Here is a 24,152-nt window from a genome sequence, read left to right as displayed (position 1 = left end):
TAAAATTTTGACAAATATTAAATTATGAACCTCTCCTTTCACTTATATTCCCTTAATGAAAATTCGCTACCCCTTCATTTCAATCTAAATGATGTAGTTTGACTTGACACAAAGTTTAAGGGAAAAAAAAATTTTGAAATATGTGGTCCTCAAAGTTTAAGGAGCAAAAGCTTTGTGGGGCCATGACATTTGTGTGGCTATAAAAGCTTCTCATTAAGGTTAAAATTGATAAATTAAAATGTTTAAAGTTAAATTATTTCCAAATATAATTTAGAAATGTGTCATTCTTGTTGGAACGGACTAATAAAGAAAGTGTGACATAATGAATAAGAACTTTTTTAAACTTTTTCCTACGACCAAATATAAATAAGGTTAGAGTTCCACGAATCATCACGCGTTCACACGGGATTCGGAAAATGTGATAACCAAGGGGTCTATCCTAATACAAATATCAGTAGCTGATTGCACGACTCGAACATGTAACCTACGGGAACAGAAAAAACAATGCTACAAGAAGTAGGGAGCAAGAAGGGAATGACTAACCTAGCTATTAGACAGATGTAGGGAGCACAAGAATTCTTTGCAGAATTATTGAAGATATCCATCTAAACATATTATACATATCCACAAGAATCTTCTATCACATCTAAATCATTCCACTCCTAGCTGGAAAAGACCCCATCAATCCCTTCTATTTTTTATCTGTCAAAATTCTCACCTTTTGCTATCAAGAATCCATGGCGAAAAGAAATCTACACAACCTACTGTACTTGTTTGCTCAGTGAATTGACAAAGAATGAGAATGGAAACTGAACATTATAGCATGAAGCTTATTATCAAAAGAAAGTTTAACTTTTTTATACCAAAAGTATACACAAATTTGTGCCCAATCAATCACTAAAAAAGATAACTATATCTAACTTCTCAAAAAGTGGAGTTAGCAAGCTGGAAAATTAGGTAAGTTTCACGTTACGACAAGTTTAATACACTTAGTGTATTGTCAGTGTCTATAAGTTAAATACTTATTAAAAAAAAAAGACAGTTTCAGAAATTCGACAGTTACATAGATAAAGAGATGATATGGGAATATACATTTTGTGAAAAACCAAGGTCAAGTTACTAGTAGTAATTAACAAGACTTGAACAATAGCAAGCATGAAATTTACATACTAAAACAAATCCTTGAACTGATCAATATAGACAAACTCTTCTAATAAAATCGATATTTCATTTCTCTTTATTCCCTTATGGTTTGATCTCTAAATCATCCCATGCTATATTGAGATCAGCTGTACACAACGTGTCGATTTCGTTCCAATTCCAATAACTTGACATATTTTCAGTAATATTATTGCTTGTTTCTGGAATTTTCCATGGCTGAGAAAGGAGATCACTGCTGCCTGTAATTGGCATAACTGTAGTTATGGATGACTCCTCCACTGTACTATCAAATTTTCCCATGTATTCGTTACAAATATTTGAAGTTTGAGTACTAAGAGAACATGGAACAGTATCATAAGAGAAAGAAAAATGTGTGTTTCCATCTAACTTCAGACCTGCAAATATGTCATTGTAATTGCCACTGAAAGGTTTCTTGGAAAAACTGCTAATTGTATGATCAAATTGTAGTGATGTTGAAGGAAAATTTAGTGTTTGATAGAAAATATCAGATTCCTTTTTCTCTTCATCATTAGTAGTAACATTTCCCCTTATGGTAGAAGATGGCACGGTCGTGCTGATTAGAGGACACCTCTGATCTTTCACCTCTAATGTGACACATTCCATCCTAGTTATACGATCAACAGGATCAGTCGGCCTCAACCGCTTGTTTTTTCGGCCACCGCCTACGGGAACATTACGAAGAGTGCCACCTTCTGTCCAATGTCTTTTACAACCTTTACAATAATGGCGAGGCTGTGATTTGTTGTAATTGTTGTAGTAACAAAACTTGGTATTGATTGAACCACACCTCGGACACTTCAATGGCTCCGGTTTCGGTGTCGGCTGCCGCCTTGTCGACGGTGGCTCTGGTAGAGAATTCTGGCTCCAATTATCAAGCCCGTGATCATCAAAAGAAACCAACTTAGTACTCAACCCCATATTTGATACACCGATGATAAGCAAATCAAGAATCTTGTATTTGATCAACTTAGTAGTGAAATAATTCTAAGTAGTTTAGCCTTTGGATCTTGATGCAAGAAGAGATATGGAAATGAAGAGAAGGGAGTTATTATATGGTTTTTTTTTAAGAAGGATTTATGAGGATGCATGGTATATATCAAGTTTATAAAAATTCTTAGGAAGATGATGAGAAATGAGAGCATGTCATCTAAGATTCTCCATAGCAATATTTTTTTTTATAAATGTGAAAGTGTGTATATACTTGTGGAAGGGGTCAATGGTTATCAATCTGTTTGTGTATATATATATATATTAGTACTTTATATATTATAATAGGAAGGGGGCATGCAGTACTGGAGAAAATCTATAATTCTTAGGTATGATCACTTGAGAGCAACTTGTATGGTCCAAGAGGAGGGTTTTGATTGATACTTAGTGGCTGTGGGGTGTAGTCTTTGGTGTCAATTGTATTAAATTATGACTCTTAGGTTTCCTTCTAGCAGACAATCTATAAACATCCCTTCCATTATTGTATTCATCTTATAATTCTTTATTTTAAACAATATTTTTGTGTTAAAATTTCAACTGTAAAAAAACCTATTAGTGTTTTTATAACATTGATTTCTGTCACGACCCAAGTCGATGGGCCACGATGGGCACCAGATACTTTATTCAACCAAGTATCAACATAACATATCTTTTCATGTTATACTATCATAGATAACTGAGCCGGAATGCTGTCGTGAGATAAGTAAAATATAACATGTGATATCAACTAATACACAAGACATACGGGCCCAGAAGAGCAAAATAGCCACTCGTACACTAAACATAAGCCGACAAGGCCATACAAACTTTTACGTACATGACATCTGTCTACAAGCCTCTAAGAATACATAATTTTCATAAAGGCCGGGACAGAGTCCTGTCATACCAAACAATACACGTCTAAATCATACTAACCAAACAAGCAACTCCGAAGCAAATGGAGCGCACCAACATCTTTCGCTGAGCTGATAGCCTACTTGGAGGGCTCTCGACCTGTCTATCGGGACCTGCGGGCATGAAACGCAGCGTCCCCAGGCAAAAGGGACGTCAGTACGAAGAATTTACCGAGTATGTAAGGCACATAAATAAGTACATAAGAGACATGGAAAAAATATAGAGTACATAACTCAACCTGTAAGTCTGGACAACTTTGTAAATCAAGAAATACTTATAATGGCATGCATATGCGTATGAATATCATGTCGTGCATAAGTACATGTGTTCATAATGTCATCAAGCCTCTGAGGGCATCCTATCATATCATCTCAGCCACTGTGGGCAAAATCATCAACGTATACCAGCTGATCAGGTGGTGGTGCGTATATAACGCCGTAACCTTTTCCCATATTTAATATACATATATATATATATATACATATATACACGTATATAAATATATACACATACATATACGCGTATATAACGTCATCTGGTCATGGGTCAATGCACATGTATAAATGCATGAAATGCATTAGAAATAATTAATAGGGTTTTATCGGAATGCCATAAAAAATCAATATGTCTTTCGGATAAACTTTATGAAATATATATTTTTCTTAGACCCATGAACAGAAGATATAATAATAATTCACATGGGAATCAAGAATATAGACACCCCTAGTATTTCTATGAGTAGATTCATTTATGAAAATTGTGCATTTGCTCGTTTCGTTTGGCGTATAGATCATGTCAAAAGGAAGAAGGGATAGCCTTAACATACATGAGTCGATCCTCGTGACAATCCCTCTAACACACGTTAATTGCGACGAAACACGTGATGGCAAGATCAGAGTAGGAAAAAATTCATATGATATTCTTGAGAAAGATTGCACTGTACTCCTTTAGAATTGCAAAATCTCACGCTGCTACGGTGCTAAGAAATCCCGTTGGGATTGTTTTGTTTCAAGATTAATCTCCGTTCTTGTTGGAGTGAGATTAACTTTCATTCTTGTAAATGTTTGAGTATGAAGAAAGCTATAAGCTTAGTTTGATTATTTTAAGGCTAATGAAGCCAAAAATGCCAAACTTTTTAATATATCTACGTAAATGTCAAGTGTATGACATTTAATATAGCCACCTTCAATTCTAAGTTGTGAGTCACTTGGTTTGCATGGGGGCTGCCACCTCATGCTCTTTAATGCTTATTCAATATATCCCCAATTAATTAAGTAATATCCTGTTACCCGATAATTAGTCAATTCACCCGCATAATTAAGAATTATCTCAACTTTCTTAAAATACTAGTCGCTTTTAATATACCTTGTACACCTTATTATCATGGTCATGTAGTACCTTGTATGGCACTAACCCATAAATATCAGGTATTAGCGCTCGGTCCGTATTTTATCCTAATATGCCAAACTTGGACGAAAAATTTATTTTTCTTTAACTTGATTCCCCTCTCACCATCACGAATTTACTCATTATTTGTTTAAAATAGTATAATCCTTATAATCTCCAAATAATCTTTTTCCTTGGACTAATGTCAATTGCCTTATGACAAATTCAACGTACAATACTACAGGGTGCAACATCATCGTAATTCAATACTGCGAAGCGTAGCATCATGGTAATATAATACTGCGGGACGTAATATCGACGTAATATTGCGGGGTGTCACATTATTCCCCCAGTTGGAACACTTGTCCTCAAATGTTGACTGATGCTCTTATCATTCTCATAACTTATAGGTCTTGCGAATACTTTAGTACTCGTCTTGCCATCTAGGCGATTGTTCTGTGAATGAATCCCAAAGGCCAGGGCATTTCCCCCTTTAAGCCTTTTTCTCACACCATGACTTGTAGTTGGAATCCTTCTAATCTCGTAACTATTGCTACCTTCTATCATGCAGACTTTACGACTTTAACTGTGTATGTGCGCCTGACTCTTCTCTTCTCTTCCAGCTTTTAGCATATCTAGGCTTCACTTTGTGAACATATACAAAATTATGTCAAGTTATCCCTCTGGGTGTCATTAGCATTACTACATCTAAATAGGCCATATTATACCAAAATTCTTACCTCGATTTATCGTTAACGAGGTCTGCTACCGAACTCCATGTTACTCTTATTGCTTATCCTATATGCATAAAGCTAAATCCTTTAACGCTTCTTCATTACTTCTCATTTTAAGACTGATGGCCCAATCTCATCTTGTACTTTGCAAATTTTTTTACCTATCCATTGTCAATTCACCTCAATGTTGATCTACAATCATCCATTGATAACTTGAATTTTTTTTACGTAATATATTGCCACAAGGGCTTATATTACTTGCATCGTGGAATATTTGAAGTGATTTTTCTAACCCACCTGGGTGATACGATATTATACTTCCATAGTCGTATTTCATAGCATCTCAATGTGACTCGCCTTACGTGGCTATTTTAATCTTGTCTAGTTCATGAAACCCTTTCTTTTTTTTCGTCAGACCATTACTCAATCGAAGGCCCAAACGTCGTCCTTTATCTATCATAATCACATCCCCATTCTACAGTATCCTATCTCTCATAAATGTTATTAGTCTTAGACTCTTTTGAGTTCATTCAGGCTATAGTGAGCTTTGTATAACTTAGAGAAACCGTTTGCTCTTCTTGTTTTCATGGGTTTAATCCTAAGGACTTATCCATTTTTGTTACCTTCTCACTCGCCCTTTCTTATCCTTACTCATGTCTTCTATAACCTTGTTGCTTCACCATAAAATAGCTTGAAACCTATACATATCTATTTATATTACTTGCAACCTTTCAACTTGGTTGCATCATAAATTTTCTTATGTTTTTCTGGAATATCAAGCGAGACATCACATCATCTCTAACTCTTCTTTATTCTCTTAGTCAGGCTTCTCGATACCTAGACCATAGGCTGGAGGATATGCTACTGATGATGCCGCTATTATTCCTAGATATTGAATCCCCGTACTTCTAGCCTTCTGTCCTACGTAAGGACTATTCACAACCTTCTGTATCTGAGTATCTCGTGTGTTGTCCACCTTCACCTTACTTATCTTAAAGTCTCACATCATATCATTTATCTCTTATATGACCTCCCTTTCACATAGGTATAATCACATCCACAACTTGAAGCTCTCTTATAATACTTGCACCCCTGGTGCATACACCATCTGGTGGTAGCTCCATACTGGCTTCTTATGAGGCTGGTACTTTTCTAACTGGCTTTATCTTGTGGTCGTTATAGAATATGGCTATTGTACTATCTCTTTTGTACCTCTGATATTAAGAGTGATCCTGCAATATTCTCAATCACGATTTCTATAATTTTCTGGGTCCAATAATCAAACTTCTGATTTACTTGGTTGATGTAACTCTTTAGTGTCCTCTTCCTTCTGATCAGCCTTTATGTAGGCTTAAGCTATCCTCCGATCTGCGGATCATGGTATTACTTAGCCTTTCATGGACGCTATGGAATATCCATGATACAACCTTCTAATAATTTAATCCCTTATCTATAACCTGGACTTAGTTCTTCCTTTTAATTTTTACCGGAGTCTTCTACGACTGTATGATTGTTCACATATGTGCTGTAGGGATAATACTCTGAAACCTTGAGTGCATTCGTAATGTAACTCACTCTGGATCATTAATCGAATAAATCTTTTTGTTCCTTCTCACTTTTCTTTAAACGTAAGCTATTACCTTTTCTGGTCTTTTTGCCCCTTGTTGCATGTTTACTTAGCTTATCTTAGTTCCCATGCATGCCAGAATTTTGTGCAACTCATATGGTCTCGAATATTACTTTTAATTTTACTTCACGTTCATTAGCCATGGTAGGTGTCACTTTCTTTTGGAGTGCTTACAATGCTGTTGTGAGACTGTTGTTACACGACCATTTCCTTTTTAGGTTAATGTGCTTAGGTTGAAGCCTTATTCCTTATGTCCTTACTTGCCTATAATTATCCGTAGTTACTTATCTCCACGCCCTTGTGCTTGTGGGGTTGTTCCTGAACTGATATTTTTGATTGTCTTACCAGTGACACTCTCTTTTGTTTCCGTAATACTCATACGGTACCTTTTTAGCTTTCCCATATGAATATATCTCAAGTATTATAATGTCATAACTGAGAGGCTGATTTCCCCATATTGGGGTTCACTCTGTTTATCTTGTACAATCTATTGATTTGTTTATATCCTCTTATCTAGCCATAACTAGGATCTTCCTGATTCAACTACTAACCACTCGTTGGCCCACTCTTATATCAATATTATGTGTAACCTTTATTGGGTTATTTCCTTTGTCTTAACTTACCTCTCGCTCTGGCTCCTTATTTATCAATAACAACCCAGGCAGGAACCTTTATTTCTCTTCCTTGACATCGTTTTTGCATAATGTCCTAGAATCGTGGCATTTCTATAGGATTTTAATAAGTGCAATTTCATCTTTTTCTTATTTTTGTCGCATTCTTTCTTTATTATTACATAGTTATTAGAACCACTTAATTCTGACTTAATATCACGTCAATCCATATTCCCCCCTTTAGGGGAGTACTAAGAGTTGGAGCTACGAGAATCTGCCTATAAATATTTTACCTCTTCATTTTTGGCATCCTTTCACATCATCGATGACCCTTACTCTCCTTGCGGTATTCCTTCTGTACTAAGGATAACGAAATTCCTTACTCGCGAGGTGACAATTACTATAACTGGCACATACAATCTCTTAAGCTTAACTTTGCTCACATTGCTTACTTTAAGGAAGCGTCTTCCTGAATGACCATTCTCTTAATTTCTCATGAATCTTCTTCTGTTGTTCATTCTATTATTGTCGGTATGAAATCTGAAATTCTCATGATGTCGACTATTATCAAATCACTAAATCCCCAATTTATTTTTATTTTATCCTATTCACCAGCCCATACTGATCTCTATTATTATGGGGTCTTGCTTTTCCTATTAGAAATCACGTTAGAGTCACGAACTTACTTCTCGAAATGAGGATACAACCTTATGGCCTATACTCTTTTGTTGTCTTAAGGCCTATCACCTCTCGTCTCTTCCTTCACCTGACTATAGATTCTGTAATACTATCATCTTTTGATCTACTGTTTTTCATCCATGTATCACATCTTACTCATAATGCTTCCTTATCTCTCTTCTTATTTCCCTGCTAATATTTCTATCTATCCCTTTCTTTCGGAACCTTCAACAAGACATTCTTTTGCTTTTTAGCTTCCATTGTTTCATTCATTGGTTCTTTGGTTTGCTCAACGTTTTCGCTCTACTAGGGACAGAAGCCACACTAAGGTAATATTTATCCCTTCCAGGCTTTCAGTGCCTATCTTCTGCATTTTTTTCATGCTAGTATTCACATCTAATTGTAATATTCTAGAGTACACCATCTGGGTGTCTCACAAGGAGTTCTATTAGCACCTTTGTAATATCTTTCGGAAATGTCAACTAACGCAAACCATCCATCCATTATTTTGGGTTACTCTAACCCCAGTCGGATCCTGATCTCATGTCCTTCTCTTAAACCATATATGTTAGCTCTCATTGGGCATGACTGAGATGGGTGTGGTCGATTGTACATACATCTGTTGTTGTCGAAGATAACCCAAAATAATTTTGTCTCTTCCCGAATTGTAGATAACGCTCTTCCTTACTAACTGGGCACCTTGTACCGTTTTTCACCTTACTTCTTGTACTTATTGAAACATGTACCTTATGATTCTCTCGTTGCTTTTTACCACATGGGTGGATAGATATTCATGCATTTGGGATTCTTATCAAGAAGCTTACACCTTTACACACATGATTTGCGGAAGACCTCACATTTACTCATCATAAATATCGTGTAAAATCAAGTTCCTCTAACTCAACTCTTCCATAGCCGCATGCAATCTTTTACCAACTGTCTTTATGGATAGGCAACATCGTATTATGAATAGGATAGAGTTTATTAAATTGAGTTCTTACAACTAGGCTCTACCACACGATATAGAGTAATAAGAAAGAGTGATAGTCCAAAATGCCCTGTAGCCTCCTGCTTATAAGTGTGATGCACAAGATACCCATAAACAAGACTCTACTAGACACGGCTTGTAGACTCCCTAGGACGGAACTACTCTGATACCACTTTTGTCACGACCCAAGCCGATGGGCCACGACGGGCACTCGGTACCTTACTCAACCAAGTACCAACATAACGTATCTTTTTATGTCATACCATCATAGATAACTGAGCCAGAAGGCTGTCGTGAGATAAGTAGAATATAACATGTGATACCAACTAATACACAAGACATACGGCCTCAGAAGAGCAAAATAGCCACACGTACACCAAACATAGGACGACAAGGCCATACAATCTTTTACGTATATGGCATCTGTTTACAGGCCTCTAAGAATACATAATTTTAATAAAGGTCGGGACAGAGTCCTGCCATACCAAACAATATACGTCTAAATCATACTAGTCAAACAAGCAACTCTTAAGCAAATGGAGCGGACCAACATCTTCCGCTGAGCTGATAACCTACTTGGAGGGTTTCGACTTGTCTATCGGTACCTGCGGGCATGAAACGCAGCGTCCCCAGGCAAAAGGGATGTCAGTACGAATAATGTACCGAGTATATAAGGCACATAAATAAGTACATAAGAGACATGGAAGAAATATAGAGTACATAACTCAACCTGTAAGTCTGGACAACTCTGTAAATAATGAAATACTTAGAGTGGCATGCATATCTGTATGAATATCGTGTCGTGCATAAGTACATGTGTTCATAATGTCATCAATCCTTTGAGGGCATCCCATCATATCATCTCAGCCACTGTGAGCAAAATCATCAACGTATACCAGTTGATCAGGTGGTGGTGCATATACAACGCCGTAACCTTTTCCCATATCCCATATATATTTATATATATACATACATATATGCAGATATAACGTCATATGGTCATTGGTCAATGCACATGTATAAATGCATAAGAAATACATTAATAGGGTTTTCTCGGAATGCCATAAAAAATCACTATATCTTTCGGATAAACTTTATGAAATATATATTTTTCTGAGACCCATGAACAGAAGATATAATAAAAATAATTCACATGGGGAATCAAGAATATAGACACCCCTAGTATTTGTATGAATAGATTCATTTATGAAAATTATGCATTTGTTCGTTTCGTTTGTTGTATAGATCATGTCAAAAGGAAGAAGGGATAGCCTTAACATACCTGAGTCGATCCTCGTGACAATCCCTCTAACACGCGTTAATTGCGACGAAACACGTGATGGTAAGATCGGAGTAGGGAAAAATTCATATGATATTATTGACAAAAATTGCACCGTACTCCTTTAGTATTGCAAAATCTCACATTACTACGATGCTAAGAAATCCCGTTGAAATTGTTTTGTTTCAAGATTAATCTCCGTTCTCGTTGGAGTGAGGTTAACTTTCATTCTTATAAATGTTTGAGTATGAAGAAAGCTATAAGCTTAGTTTGATTATTTTAAGGCTAGTGAAGCCAAAGATGCCAAACTTTTTAATATATCTACTAGATGTCAAGTGTATGACATTTAAGATAGCCACCTTCAATTCTAAGTTGTGAGTCACTTAGTTTGCATGAGGTGCCACCTCATGCTCTTTAATGCTTATTCAATATATCCCCAGTTAATTAGGTAATATCCCGTTACCCAGTAATTAATTAATTACCCGCATAATTAAGAATTATCTTAACTTTTTTAAAATACTACTCGCTTTTAACATACCTTGTACACTTTACTATTATGGTCATGTAGTACCTTATATGACACTAATTCATAAATATCGGGTATTAACGTTCGGCCCGTATTTTATCTCAATATGTCAAACTTGGACGAAAAATTCATTTTTCTTTGACTTGCTTCCTCTCTCATCATCACAAATTAATTATCATTTGTTTAAAATAGTATAATTATTATAATCTCTAAATAATCTTTTTCCTTGGACTAATATCAATTGTCTTACGACAAATTCAACATACAATACTACAGGGTGCAGCATCGTCCTAATTTAATACTGTGAAGCATAACATCATAGTAATATAATACTGCGGGACGTAATATCGACGTAATATTGCGAGGAGTTACAATATCTAGATCGGATTACATGGAAATCGACTATCCTATCAAATATCAAAGCGATGAAATGATTCGTGAAAGAATATGTACCGTTGATAGTGCGCACCGTTAGTTTGGTAAAAGAGAAGTTTCATATGCTAAATTTGTACTAAAAATGGCCATGTGTGACATAAGGATTATTCACGTAGTCATGTGGTCAATTAGCAATTAAAAGAAAAAGTAAAGGGAAACCAACAAACATATAGAGAACAAGAGTACCACCGTCCTTGGTTTCTTAGATATATTCCCTTAAACTAGCCATACAAATTGTTTTTTCAGTCAAGTTGGTATCATTATTTTAGAGAATGAAAGGGAATTGTCGGTGATGAATTGACTCTCCTTGTGAAATTGTGATGCTATAAGAGGTTAAGATTTTTAGGTGTAATGGGTGGGCGTAGTGTTTCTTTAGGCTTTTAGGATGACAAACAATTCTAGAAAATGCGTATGTGTAAAAAAAGTATCTAATATATGTAACATGTCGAATAATCTTTAAATCGAATAGTATATTTTTCATGGGCAGTTTGGTCATATACTTACTTGTTATACGAGAATTATAGTGAAAGAATTATGTATACGAAAATTATAATGGATCGGAGAGTTATTTATCCGATAATTAATAATAAAAAGATTGTTATTTATGAAATGCTAATTTACAAGGATATTTTTGTCTTTAAATAATTTATTGCTAATACATGTATTCTTATTCACATGATATCATACATTAACTAATACATAATTTCTCGCATAGTTTAATCCCGGTATTATTTAGTACCACTAATCAAACATTTCATTAGTTATACGAACGATTATTTTTTTTCCTTATATGGCCAAGCAAACATTGTATTATCTTATCCAAGATTTTATACCGAGATTAAGGGCCTGTTTGGACATAAGAGTTTTTTTACTTTTTTCGAAAATTTTTTATTTTTTTCAAAATCAGTGTTTGGCCATAAAAATTTTTAATTTTCATTTGAATATAAATTTTGGAATTTTTCGAAAATTTAAAAAACTCCAAAAAGTTATTTTTCAAAATTTTCACTCAGTTCAAAAACAACCCTTGTCCAATCACAACTCTAATTTTCAAATATTATTTTCACTTGAAAAAAAAAATCACTTTTTTGGGAATTTTACAATTGTTATGTCCAAACCCCCACTAAATATTCTGAACTAACCAAAACGACCCCTTACAGTTATTGGTACATATCGGAAAAATCTTTAGATCGAATAGCAACATCGAACTTGTGTATAACATCCTATTCATTATTTTCAATGGTATGATGATGATTATATATTTGTATTGGCTGCAATATTATCCCATTCTAAAAGTAAACGGTAGTGTCAAATATGTCTAGTTTTGGCCATTTCTTGATGCTAAGATGGCCATAAACGTAGTCCGGGGCGTATGTAGCGTATAGCTGACGAGCTCAACTGAACTCATAATTTTCGATGTGGAACATATATTTATGTGTAAAATTTATTAAAATTGCAATAAATAATTGATTTGAACTCATAGCTTTATAATGAGTTCAATGCTAAAAATCTTAAAGGTTGAACCTATAGGGTTTAAATCTTGGATCGGCCTCTGAATGTAGTGACATGGCTTCTCATATATAGCATGGTTCTGCAATCTAGTCATCTATTGAATGATTATTATGAAAACCATAGCCATGTCTACCTATTCCTAGAATACACTACTGTTTTTTTGTTTTTTGTTTTGGTCCATTTGGAGATATTCAATAAAATTGAAATGATATGCATCCGAAATTTTAAATCAGTAGGTGTAAACTACCATTGTGTCGTACGTCCTTCTTCTTAATGACAATGGCTGAGTCATTATATAGCTAGTGTTTATTTACCCATGTAAATTAGAATCAAATATTAAATTTATGGATTAATTGTTCACATCGAGATTATTGAAATAAAGGGACGAGACATCTTTTAAGGTAGTAACCGCTAACCACTCAATGGCTAACAGGACTAATCTAATTCATTTAAAATAATTCATCCTACAATTAAAATTTTCATATGTCAACACTACAATTAAAATTAAGATGGAGATTACAAAGAATAGTTGGTGATAACATGATAATGATGGTAATATCAAGTACTTTGTTCCTAAAGTATTCAATATTGGAGAAATGTCGCTATATCTACTATTCATTCTGTCCAAATTATTGTTCAATGTTCACTTCACATTATTGAAGAGATTAATAGTATATATATTCTGCATTCAATTACTTAAAGTTCTGAATTCGCATATGATGAAAATTGTTTGTCCCTTTTGACGTTTTCTGTATTTTCTTCTTATTTCAGTGTCAGTTTTAACGCGAAAATTCAATCGGTTGGTTATTTTTAGCTTTTGATTCTTTTTTTCATATACTAGGCATGGATTCTACACTTTGAAAGTTGATCGATATTGACTGTTGAATTCACTTGGTAAAAAAAAAAAGTAAAAATTGAGTAGTTACCAGTAAATTGTTAGTACCTTTGTATCTTAAAGTGTGACCCTGTGAGTCTGATCACCATCCACAACTTCAAAAAAAAAAAGAAAAAAAAAAGGAGAGGATTGATAAATATTCAAATGAAATTAAATGTTTTTATATGTGAACCACATGCATGTAACCAAAAGGTGCTGATTAAGAGGAAAAGAAGTCCAGTCAAGCACATAATTAAAATTCTCTACATGTTAATAGGGTGTTATCATTTTTAGTCCGTGCTAGAAATTTTTTATATTCGCTAGCGAAAGTTTGTATAATTTTTTTATATATAACATACATAATATATATACAAAAATATATAAAAATTATATATTTTTTCGACTATTATTTTAAGAGTGATTATATATTGTCACTTTTAGCTAATTTTATTACTAAGATATTAGTACTATCAAAGAAATCAAGCGTGGTCGGCTTGTTAGGTAAGGTCACTTTGAGAATGTCTTTTCCCCTCAAATATATTATAAAAAGACAAAACAGAATATTTTTTGGTCGGACAACTAAGACTTCTTCTTAGACTAGTTATAAAGCTTAGATTGAATTAAAATGATAAATTAAACTAGAATTTTAAAGAGGAAGAAAGATTCTAATTTGACAGGCTGATTAGTGTGGGTTAATCAATTGACTATAGCACGTGTGTACATAATCCACTATCTCAAATCTTTGTGCGCTGTGGATTAAGCAACTTTTGGTTTTAGCATCATTCTTATTCCAATGTTCCATTCTTACATTAGATCCCTTTTGGTTTTCTTAGTTGTATTAACATTAATTAATTAATGGGAGAAATCATTAATCATGGGGCATGATGTGGTGTACCAAACCAATGGACCACTTGAGAAAAAAGAATTGTATGATAAGTTCCAGCTTGGTTAAATGAATATGGGGATCTAAGCCATGAACTAATTAAGGCAGGTCACGGGTGCAAATTTAATCATGATTTAGTTCAGCTAAGCCCACCACTGTATGATTATGATTATTGCCACTACGCAATTCTGAAGGGAAAAAATTATGCAACAGTATTTAGATTTTTGGACAAAATTAGCCAAAGATTATAATGTGAGAAACGTAATACAAAAGTTAACAATTATTAGATTAATTAGTGCATATACTTGTTTTGGCTAATAATTGACTCATTGTATTGAAAATGGGATACAAGACGTACACTATTTAAGTTTATCATTTTACCTTGTTTTTTAAGTAAATAGAAAGATAAAACATTGTTACTTTGGTCTTTTAGGTGTTTTATCTTCATAGAGCTAAATATTGATTCCTGTATAAAATAATGTTGCGCTTGCGGTATAAAGGCTTTTTTCGCTTTTAACCCGTATAAAATTTGTATAACATTTGTATATAACATACAGAATGTATATATATATTTTCGATTATTATTTTGAGAACGGTTATACAATATCATTTTTCCTATAATTTATACAGTTATTGCTTATACCGAAAACGAATTACCAATCAAATGTAACATAAAATAATACACGGATTGCATAATGAGATTATATTCTTAATCTCGGTATCTAAACGACCCCATGCTGTCTTAACCTAGTAAAAAGAATTTGTTTGCTTTCTTTGTTGACGTGAACGTTATATCCTTTCTATTTCCACTGTTTCCATCCTGCTTTTATACTTCCTTTCGTATCCAGCTGAGCTTAAGAAAATCCCTACGAATAGAGACCATTTAAGGAAAAACATATCATTTTCTTGGGATAAATAGGGAACGAAATGTTGCATTTAGGTGGTCATTTTTGCAAGAACAGTAACACATTTTCACGAAATTGAGCATTATTTTACTGCTAATATGTCAATATTTGAACCCCTGGAAGTTGTGTAGAACCATGAAACATGCTTTCAATCATGGGAAATCTGCAAAAAGAAAAGGAAAAAAAAAACTTTCATGTTTAACTGAGTTCTCATACAGTATAAGATATCATCCTCTCTGTATCAAGACACCTGAGTCCTGAAGAGAATAGTCCATTTCACACAGTACATTAAGAATTTGTATGCTTCATAATTTCTCGTATAAAATACCTGCTTGCATATGCATCATAAGTGAATTTAGCTAGAATAGTGATGCACTAGAAAGTAATTTGAATCTTGAATGATCCTAGCGATAAAATACTTCAAATGATTATTCATTTAGGCAACAAGAAAGATTTTGGATATAAACCTAGCTCTAACTTCTCTCTAGGGTCCGATCAAACCTCAGTATTCCGATCACCAGCATTCCCCCCTCTCAACCATCTTTTCTCATTCTCTCAACCTCCTTCCACACCCTTCATTCATATCTTCACTCTCATTCTCAGAGCAACCTTGGATCTGTCTAGATACAAATCAGTTTCTATTTCTTAGTAATTCTAGCAAAATTCACAGATTCTACATATGCAAGCAAATAATTTGCATGTTCGCTAGGATTTGATTAACTTCTCTCGATAGAATACACAAAGAAGAAAGCCATCTAAGCCCCTTCCCACACCCAAAATCCCCAATGGGAGAAAAGAACTCTAACAGGAGAATAACCTATGCTCATTTCCTCAAAAGAGTTACCTAACCAAATTTTCAGTAATTAATTAGTGTTCAGAAGTTGATCTCTCTAACAATCTTACTAGTATTTCATACTGATATAGTGCCTACAAAGGTTACTAGAGAACACACTTGATCTCAGGCGGATTCAAGATTTTGGGAAGATGGATGCACTATTACTAAAATGTGGATCTACTATATAAATTTTACGGGTTCAACATTTAGTACTTACTATTACACCCATTACACTTTTGAAAGTATAAGTTAAAAATTAATTTTTTTAAAATAGTAATTTTCTTACATCTACATCTATACTTCGTGTCAAAAATGTTGGAGTCAGTTCAACCCATTGATTATATGCTAATATGCTATATCATACACAGCTACTAGCTTAATATACACAAGAATAAATTAAATAAAGAAAGAAACAAAATAAAAAGTACTTCATTAATACGCAAAAAGTGACACCAGATACACCCATCGCCAATGGGCACCTAGTTCTAGGGAAAAAAGGAAAAAATAACAAGATTGACATAAGATTTGAATTCATAATCTTGCATATAGAGGTGCGCCCAAATCGCAATAACCATCGCATCATATAATACGTGGAGCTTGGGTGCACACATATATACTTAAGTATTTTTGAAAAGATTACAACATTACGATACCTAATCTAGTGAGGGGAGCATGGGTTCACGTGCCCCATGGAACCCTCTAGATACGCCCATGCTTGATTTTAACCAAAAGGCTGAGAAAGGTATCAAAGGTTAATAAAGAATAAACCATAAAGCTCCTAAATGCAATGGATGCAGCAATAGTGAAGACAACTCCGTGAGAGTGAGCGAAAAAGAAGCCTAAAATGCAATTACTACATATCTTAATAACGACCTTAGGTTAAATTAAGGAAGATCATAATGTGCATCCTTGTCAGAGAAAATAGGATTCTACTTCAGAAATCAAAGACCAGCAGAAAAGTCTCACCATAGAAATGAGCCTCCTACTTCTGCCGTGGTCTAAGCAACTAGCAGCAAGAAGTTGCATGTTTATGATCCATGAAGATACTACAACTCAGCAATTCTGCATTCAGACAAAAATGAGACATAATATAAAAATAGTTTTAAGAGTTTGAAAGCAGCAATAACAAAGATGATTATAGTCTGGAAGGAATTGAGGATACCGAACTCACCCACAAGACGCTTGGAACTGCAATCAATAAAATGGACGCAGGTACGGATTGGATTTGAAAATTAGGACCTCCTGCCATCAATCAGTCAATCAACTGTGCTTCAATCACAAATTGGTTGGGGTATCGGCTGTATGAATTCTCTTTATCCATTCATCTGTTCATCTCTGTTCAAGTCCATTTCATCCCAAAGATCCTTTATCTTAATGAGCACGTCCCAGTGAATTCAGTATTCAACAAGGAGAAAAATAGTAGAAGGCCCCTCTTTCCCTGCTTTTGGCACCTCTTCCTTTGGGGAAACTCTTGAAGTTGCATCTTTCATAATGCCATGGAACTTAAATTTTAATAGGTGACGCAGAATTTGTAACTAGTTGTTAGGATACAGGAGATAGAAAGCAAAACGAAGGCCCACGACGGTGCTATGATTCAACATAAAGACAAGTTCAGTGTCTGCCATGCATATTTATCCCGAGTCCTAGGCAAATAGTTCATTTTGTGCAGAATATCTAACCTCTGTGCTACGATTCAAAACATAACAACAAATCTCCACTAAAAGAGTAGCTTTAGAATCTGGCAATTTTTTTCCCGTATAAATGACACATTCATGTAATAAACAGCAGAAAAGGCTTTTTTTTTTAAACCTCAGAGAACATAGACATAACAGGAAAATTTGAATCGGCTGCAGAGACGACTACATCCGAATTTAAAGAGGCATTCAAAAAATATATTTATACTGTTCTACTACATTCACAAAATGACCCAAGAACTAGTAAAATATTAGCAGCAAATTTATGTACAGCAGCAAAAGAAATGCCACCCTAACAAAACAGACACTTTTGTTAGTTAATTTTGCGTGTGTATAAATATCTATGAACACTCTAGTTGATTTCTTCGTTTCGGTAATTTCTTGGAGAAGTACTCCCCAAATGGCTTCTCAGGGACAGGTATCAACTTCCCAAGAGCAGCAAGGGGCCAGCTTATAAGTCCAACGGCTATTGAAACAAGCCAAAATTGCCAACTCAGTCTCACAGTTGAAACGAATTTTCCAAGAAAGAATATTATGATAACCTGAAGCACCAATGTGAGGCAGACGATTGAAATGAATAGATGATTTTTGTGGACTCCTCTGAATACATCTCATCTGGCTTCCGAGCATGAATTCATTGAAAATCTGACATAGGACAAAAGCATTGAAAATCAAGGTATTCTTCACTTTAACAGCGCACTACCTCGTCTCATGCTCTAAATGCAAAATTTGTTCAACTCGAAAATTGAGGATTAGGAGAACTGTAACTTGATACAGAGCCTGTATTATTAGGTTTCTCCACATGATATTGGTGACGAGAGGTTCCCTTCGAACAACAGGAGCTCGGCGCATTAGATGATCAGTTGGTGGTTCTATGGCCAGTGCAAGTGCACCCATGGTGTCCATAATAAGATTTACCCAAAGTAGATGAACAGCATTCAATGGGACATCACCAGCAGAAACTGCAGCAACAACATTAATTATTAGAGCAGCAACGTTAACAGTTAGCTGAAACTGGATGAATTTCTGGATGTTAGCATATACGGATCTGCCCCATCGGACAACCTTCACAACAGAAGCAATTCAAGTACTACTAGCACCAAAATGATCGCTTTTCATATGAGACGTTCCTCAAGTACAAAGCTTGCATCATAATGACTCTTTCTCCTAAGTCATCTCCCAATACTTTCATATGTTGACTCCCCTAACTAGTTGCTACAAGGTGCTATTTCAATCTCCAGATGTTAAAACAGATCTGAAATCTGGTTTATAACCCAAAGCCTTCATATCCACCCTTAATTCTTCCAGCATAAGATAAATGCTTTTTTTCTCTGGGTGTTCCTGATCGCTTGCATAAAATTTATGGGCTTTACCGTTAATAGTAATCCAACTAAAGCCTGGCTCCTTTTTAACCCCTTGCTTTTTCATAACATTTCTCAGGTCAATTCCCTCTCTAAAATTCCCAGTTTCCATATATGTATTGGATAAAAGAACATATGTAGCTGAATATTGAGGGCAAACAGAAAGGATTTTCTTGGCAGCTATTTCTCCCAGCTCAGAATCTCTATGAATCCTACATGCACTTAACAGTGATTGCCAAACCATTTCATCCGGTTCAACAGGCATTTTTCCAATAAATTCGAACGCTTCAATTAGAAGACCCACACGGCCAAGGAGGTCAACCACACAAGCATAATGCTGCATCTCTGGTACCAAATTATACCTTTTACCCATTGACCAAAAAAAGTGAAGACCTTCTTTAACCAATCCACCATGGCTACAAGCAAACAAAATGCTCAATAATGTAACTGCAGTGGGTTTAATGCCCAATTGCTCCATTTTCTTGAATAGTTCAAGTGCACAAAATACAGAACCATGTTGGGCATACCCAGATATCATGGCAGTCCAAGAAACAGCATCAGCATTGGAAATACAACCAAATACCTTTTCTGCCTCAGTTATGCTCCCACACTTGGCATACATATCTACTAGTGCACTTTCTATGCAACTTTCATTCTGTAACCCAGTTTTGTACTGGAGCCCATGAAGTTGCCGACCGTACTCAAGATAGCATAGGCTAGCGCATGCAACAAGGGTGCTAGCCAAAGTATACTGATTGACTGCACAGCCTTCTTCCCTCATCTGAGAAAAAACGGCTATAGCTGCCTCCCATTGGGAACCTTGAGAATATGCAGTCACAAGAGTGGTCCAAGACACTATGTCTCTTTGTTCCATTCTGTCAAAGATCTTCCTTACACCCTCAAGAGACCCACATTTAGCATAAGCATCTGCAATTGCATTCTGCACACTAAGGGATATATTATCATATTCAGATTTAAGAACCGCCGCATGAACCTCCATTAAAAACTTGGAACATTTTGATTCAGCTATCGCGTCGAACAGACTACAGTAAGTGTAAATATCAGACCTAACATTCTTTTTACACATATTAACATATAGCTGTAAAGCTTCTTGGCTACATCTACACCGTGTATAACCAGAAATCATTGCGTTCCATGGCATATTTACTCCACAATTGCTGAAATTAGAATCAAAAACAGTCTTTGCCTCACATAAAGCACCGCATTCAGCATACATATCAATCAGTGCAGTGCCTACAACAACATTAGAATCCATACCTAACTCACAAACACAGCTATGGACTACCTTACCCTTGCCAATATCACCTAAACTCCCGACTGCCTTCATTACACCAACTAAAGTGTATACATCTGGGGAAAATCCTTTATTTTTCATTTCAAGAAAACGATTAAACGCTTCCAAATGAAGACCATTAGCAGTAAGTCCTGATATTATTGTATTCCAAGAGACTGCATTCCTTTCACTCATACTGTTGAAAACCAGAGATGAAGCCTCAACATTCCCCAACTTTGCATATATGTTAAGAAGTGATGTATTAATAATAACATTTGAAGTAAAGCCTCTCACAACAATCTGAGCATGTACCATTTTACACAATTCAAGGCTGCCTAAAGCAACGCACAACCGCAATGCAGCCGAGTAAGCAAATCCATCTGGCAGCATTCCGTACTCTAGCATCTCTCGGAAGTATTTGAACCCATCATAGAAAAATCCATTTTCTATTGATCCCACAATCATGACAGTCCAAGAGAAGACATTCTTCTGCAACATTTTATCAAACAATACCTGACAAGAGCCAAACTCTGAGCATTTCGAATATGCGTGTGATACATGATTAAGCAACAGCAACAAGTTATTATCTGAAAAATCAGACTTCAGAATATAACCATGAATGGCTTTGCTTTCATCTAATAACTCTTCATCAGCGCATACATGGAGTAGATCAACCAGTTTTTGGACTTGAGCTTTGATGGAAGCTTCAGAACTAACACTAGTTTCAAGCATCTTGTTACAAACAACCCCATTATTTCTCTTGATATTTGGCAACGACAATTGTGATCTCGATACAACTACCTGTATAGAAATTAAAATAGTATCACTAAACTGTCACTCAACTAAGCGGAAAGTAACTTAAATGGCTGAAACATATAAAGTAATTAAGATGATATGTGCACTATCAGAAAACCAACTAGACCAATTATGACTCTCTTTGTCACATTGTGGAAGAAAGTATTTGACTTAAGCTTTGTTTGTTCTCTAAATATAACCATTCAGATCTCAATTAAGATTCATACAGAACTAAAACTAGTTTCAATCTTCCTTTTCTTTTTCTTTTTTCCTCTTACAACCATTTATTTGCTCTTAACATGTATGATTCACTCCAGTCTTGTAGAGAATCTTAAAGTTATTAAGATTCCTGTGACGGTTATTCTTTTATCACTACTCTATTCACTCCCAAAGCACAACCACCACCACTAGCCACCACCTCCACTGCCAACCACCTTCACTGCCAACCATCTTCCCCCGCACAAACAATACCACTAACTACCACCATCAACCAATATCACTAGCCTCTACCACACAACCACACCATCAACTACCGCACAGTCATCACTTTCTATTACCATTACAAAACTACCACCAACAGTTACCTCCACCAACCATGACCATGATGAGTCACCACCTCACAACCATCACCATCGGTAGCTGCCACTACCACCAGCTTTTAGAATATGCCTCATTTTAAAACACCATGTAAATTAAGACTCACTCTAATATTCTATGGATATAATATTTAATTATTACTTAATTTAAACTTTATTATGTAATCGTTTGAAATAAAAATAAATTATACACATTCAGATGTTGAGAAAATAAACCAATTTACTTATCCAGTGTTTAATTTATAGACAACATCTAAATAATCATATATGTGATGAAGTCCAGACATCTTAATCTTTAGAAAACAACAAACGGAACCTTATATAATATATTAGTAATAGTGGAAGAAATTAATAAGGAGTAATTTACAATGAAAAATGGCAGCTAACAGTCTCCAATTTTCTTTCTGATAAGTAGTCTACAAGCATTTATACCACATGTTTATCTCTTACTCTGTTACTTGAAGGAATAGTGGGCAACTGGCATTGAAAAACTGGACAGAAATGATTAGCTTCAAGAATCCCACATTTAGCAGAGGACTGACAATTCATATGTGATATTTGGTGCATTGAAGCTCATGGACTACGATATTCAGCATATATACTTCGTTCAGGAACTATATCAAACATCTGGTTGGCATACAAATGGGTGTGAAACAAGCATTCAGCTTTCGTGCTTTACACATTCGAAGCTTCCCTATAGTATTTACCGCTGGGAAGTATGAATGAGAGAATTAAGAGGGCTTTTCCTGTATGGGACCATAATATCCATTTGATCAAAGAAAAGTTCAGTAAAAATAACTTATTTTTTCTTCAAAACAATGAAAATAGCTCTCTCTCTCTCTTATCTTATCTCTATGTTGAAAAAGAAGGAACTTATCTTTTTTCGCACCCTTCTCTCTTAGTAGTATTTTTTGTTTCAGCTATATGGTATTCCGAATTCACTATCTGGATTCGATGAATTCAAGTTCATTAAATGAAAGAAGCACTGTCCGCACCCGACAGTAGTTTTTTTTTTTCTTTTCAAAATGCAATGTTGGAATAACTCAATTCCTTAATTTCTAAAATAAAAAATTGCAAAAACCCTAATGTAACTTATTATCTATTTATAAATATCTGAAATGCTTGAAAAAATGCAATCTAAGAAATACTATTTTGACTGTTCAAAATCTTGGCGATATTCACACTCAGTGTTTATTGAATTTTAGAAAACTATAATTGCATAATGTGCCACGCATATGTTTCATGAACATTTCATATTAGTCATCAATAGGTTATCATTTCCTTGGTGAATTGGTAATCTTCACTTGAATAACTTTTAAGACAATAACTAATTGTATCACTAAGCCAAACCTTGAAGTAGTTAACATGCAGTAATATTGACAAATCGAATAAACTTCTTTCTGTTCCTCAGAATGCTAAGGGTTCTCTTTGGCACCCACCATCCATTTTGCAGCCACAGAGCTCCAGTGCCAAACCATATGTTTCGGGCCATGGATAATAAGTATAGCTATCCCTTTGTCTCGTGTCTAAAACCACCACTATAAGAACATAGTAACTTTCTCAACATTTATTTCTCTTACGCCAGTAGGCCTGTTCACGGTTTAACGAAAACCGATCCAAACCGAAAATCAAACCAAACCGATTAAGTAAACCGATATTTTTTTTGATTTGGATTGGTTTTGGTTTTAAATTTTAAAAACCGATAATATTTGGTTTGGTTTTGGTTCTATTATAAAAAATCAAAAAATAAACCGAACCAAACAGATTAATTATATACAATATAATATTTTTTCTAAATAATTTTAAAAAATTTATGCAATTTAATTGTTAGTTTGAATTTTGATTTATCCTACTTATATCTTAAAAGATTACCTAAGCCCAAAACAATAGGAATCGGCCAATTTTCTTTTCCTTAAGAAACTTTAATTCTCTAACCCTCCGCACATACTTTTGCCTAATAGAAGAGTTAAAAAAAATCCTACCATAAGAGTAAAGAAAGCAAACTCAAATTGCAGGACTACAGTGGCTAAAGCTTGAGAAAGCAAACTTTTAGTTTGTTTTTTTGTTCATTCTTTTCAT

At 34.9% G+C, this 24,152-nt stretch overlaps 2 protein-coding genes, 1 long non-coding RNA gene and 1 pseudogene across 4 annotated transcripts; all 4 read right to left on the bottom strand.

Moving 5' to 3' along the window:
* Positions 1–1,245: 1,245 nt before the first annotated feature.
* Positions 1,246–2,100, bottom strand: LOC107771047 (uncharacterized). The gene has a single exon (XM_016590377.2). The coding sequence runs from the start codon at positions 2,098–2,100 to the stop codon at positions 1,246–1,248; it is 855 nt and encodes a 284-aa protein (XP_016445863.1).
* A 7,255-nt stretch (positions 2,101–9,355) lies between these two features.
* Positions 9,356–10,557, bottom strand: LOC107771048 (uncharacterized). The gene is made up of 2 exons (XR_012704402.1): positions 10,370–10,557; positions 9,356–9,957 (listed from the first exon to the last, which is right to left on the bottom strand). It is a non-coding gene; the product is annotated as an uncharacterized LOC107771048 (long non-coding RNA).
* A 7,699-nt stretch (positions 10,558–18,256) lies between these two features.
* On the bottom strand, positions 18,257–19,110 carry LOC142178433 (calcium-transporting ATPase 9, plasma membrane-type-like; annotated as a pseudogene).
* On the bottom strand, positions 18,257–23,577 carry LOC107771046 (pentatricopeptide repeat-containing protein At2g27610-like). Of its 2 annotated transcripts, none has more exons than XM_016590376.2 (2): positions 23,424–23,577; positions 18,257–21,483 (listed from the first exon to the last, which is right to left on the bottom strand). In XM_016590376.2, exon 2 carries the CDS (start codon positions 21,412–21,414, stop codon positions 19,258–19,260), a length of 2,157 nt encoding a protein of 718 aa, XP_016445862.1. In that variant the 5' UTR covers positions 21,415–21,483; positions 23,424–23,577; the 3' UTR covers positions 18,257–19,257. The 2 variants fall into 2 exon arrangements, with proteins under 2 accessions (XP_016445862.1, XP_016445861.1); XM_016590375.2 differs by lacking the exon at positions 23,424–23,577 and adding an exon at positions 22,524–23,135.
* Between the last annotated feature and the right edge of the window lie 575 nt (positions 23,578–24,152).

This window comes from Nicotiana tabacum, chromosome 3 (assembly GCF_000715075.1).
Source record: "Nicotiana tabacum cultivar K326 chromosome 3, ASM71507v2, whole genome shotgun sequence".
Lineage (NCBI taxonomy): Eukaryota > Viridiplantae > Streptophyta > Magnoliopsida > Solanales > Solanaceae > Nicotiana > Nicotiana tabacum.
Note: the sequence above shows the minus strand (reverse complement) of the source record. Positions and strands in the feature narration are given on the sequence as shown.

Coding starts and splice junctions, on each gene's coding strand:
- LOC107771047 (XM_016590377.2), bottom strand. CDS start 2,100: ATGGGGTTGAGTACTAAGTTGGTTTCTTTTGATGATCACGGGCTTGAT.
- LOC107771046 (XM_016590375.2), bottom strand. CDS start 22,640: ATGCACCAAATATCACATATGAATTGTCAGTCCTCTGCTAAATGTGGG. Junction 21,484..22,523: donor CTATTCCTTCAAGTAACAGA/GTAAGAGATAAA, acceptor ATTTCTATACAG/GTAGTTGTATCGAGATCACA.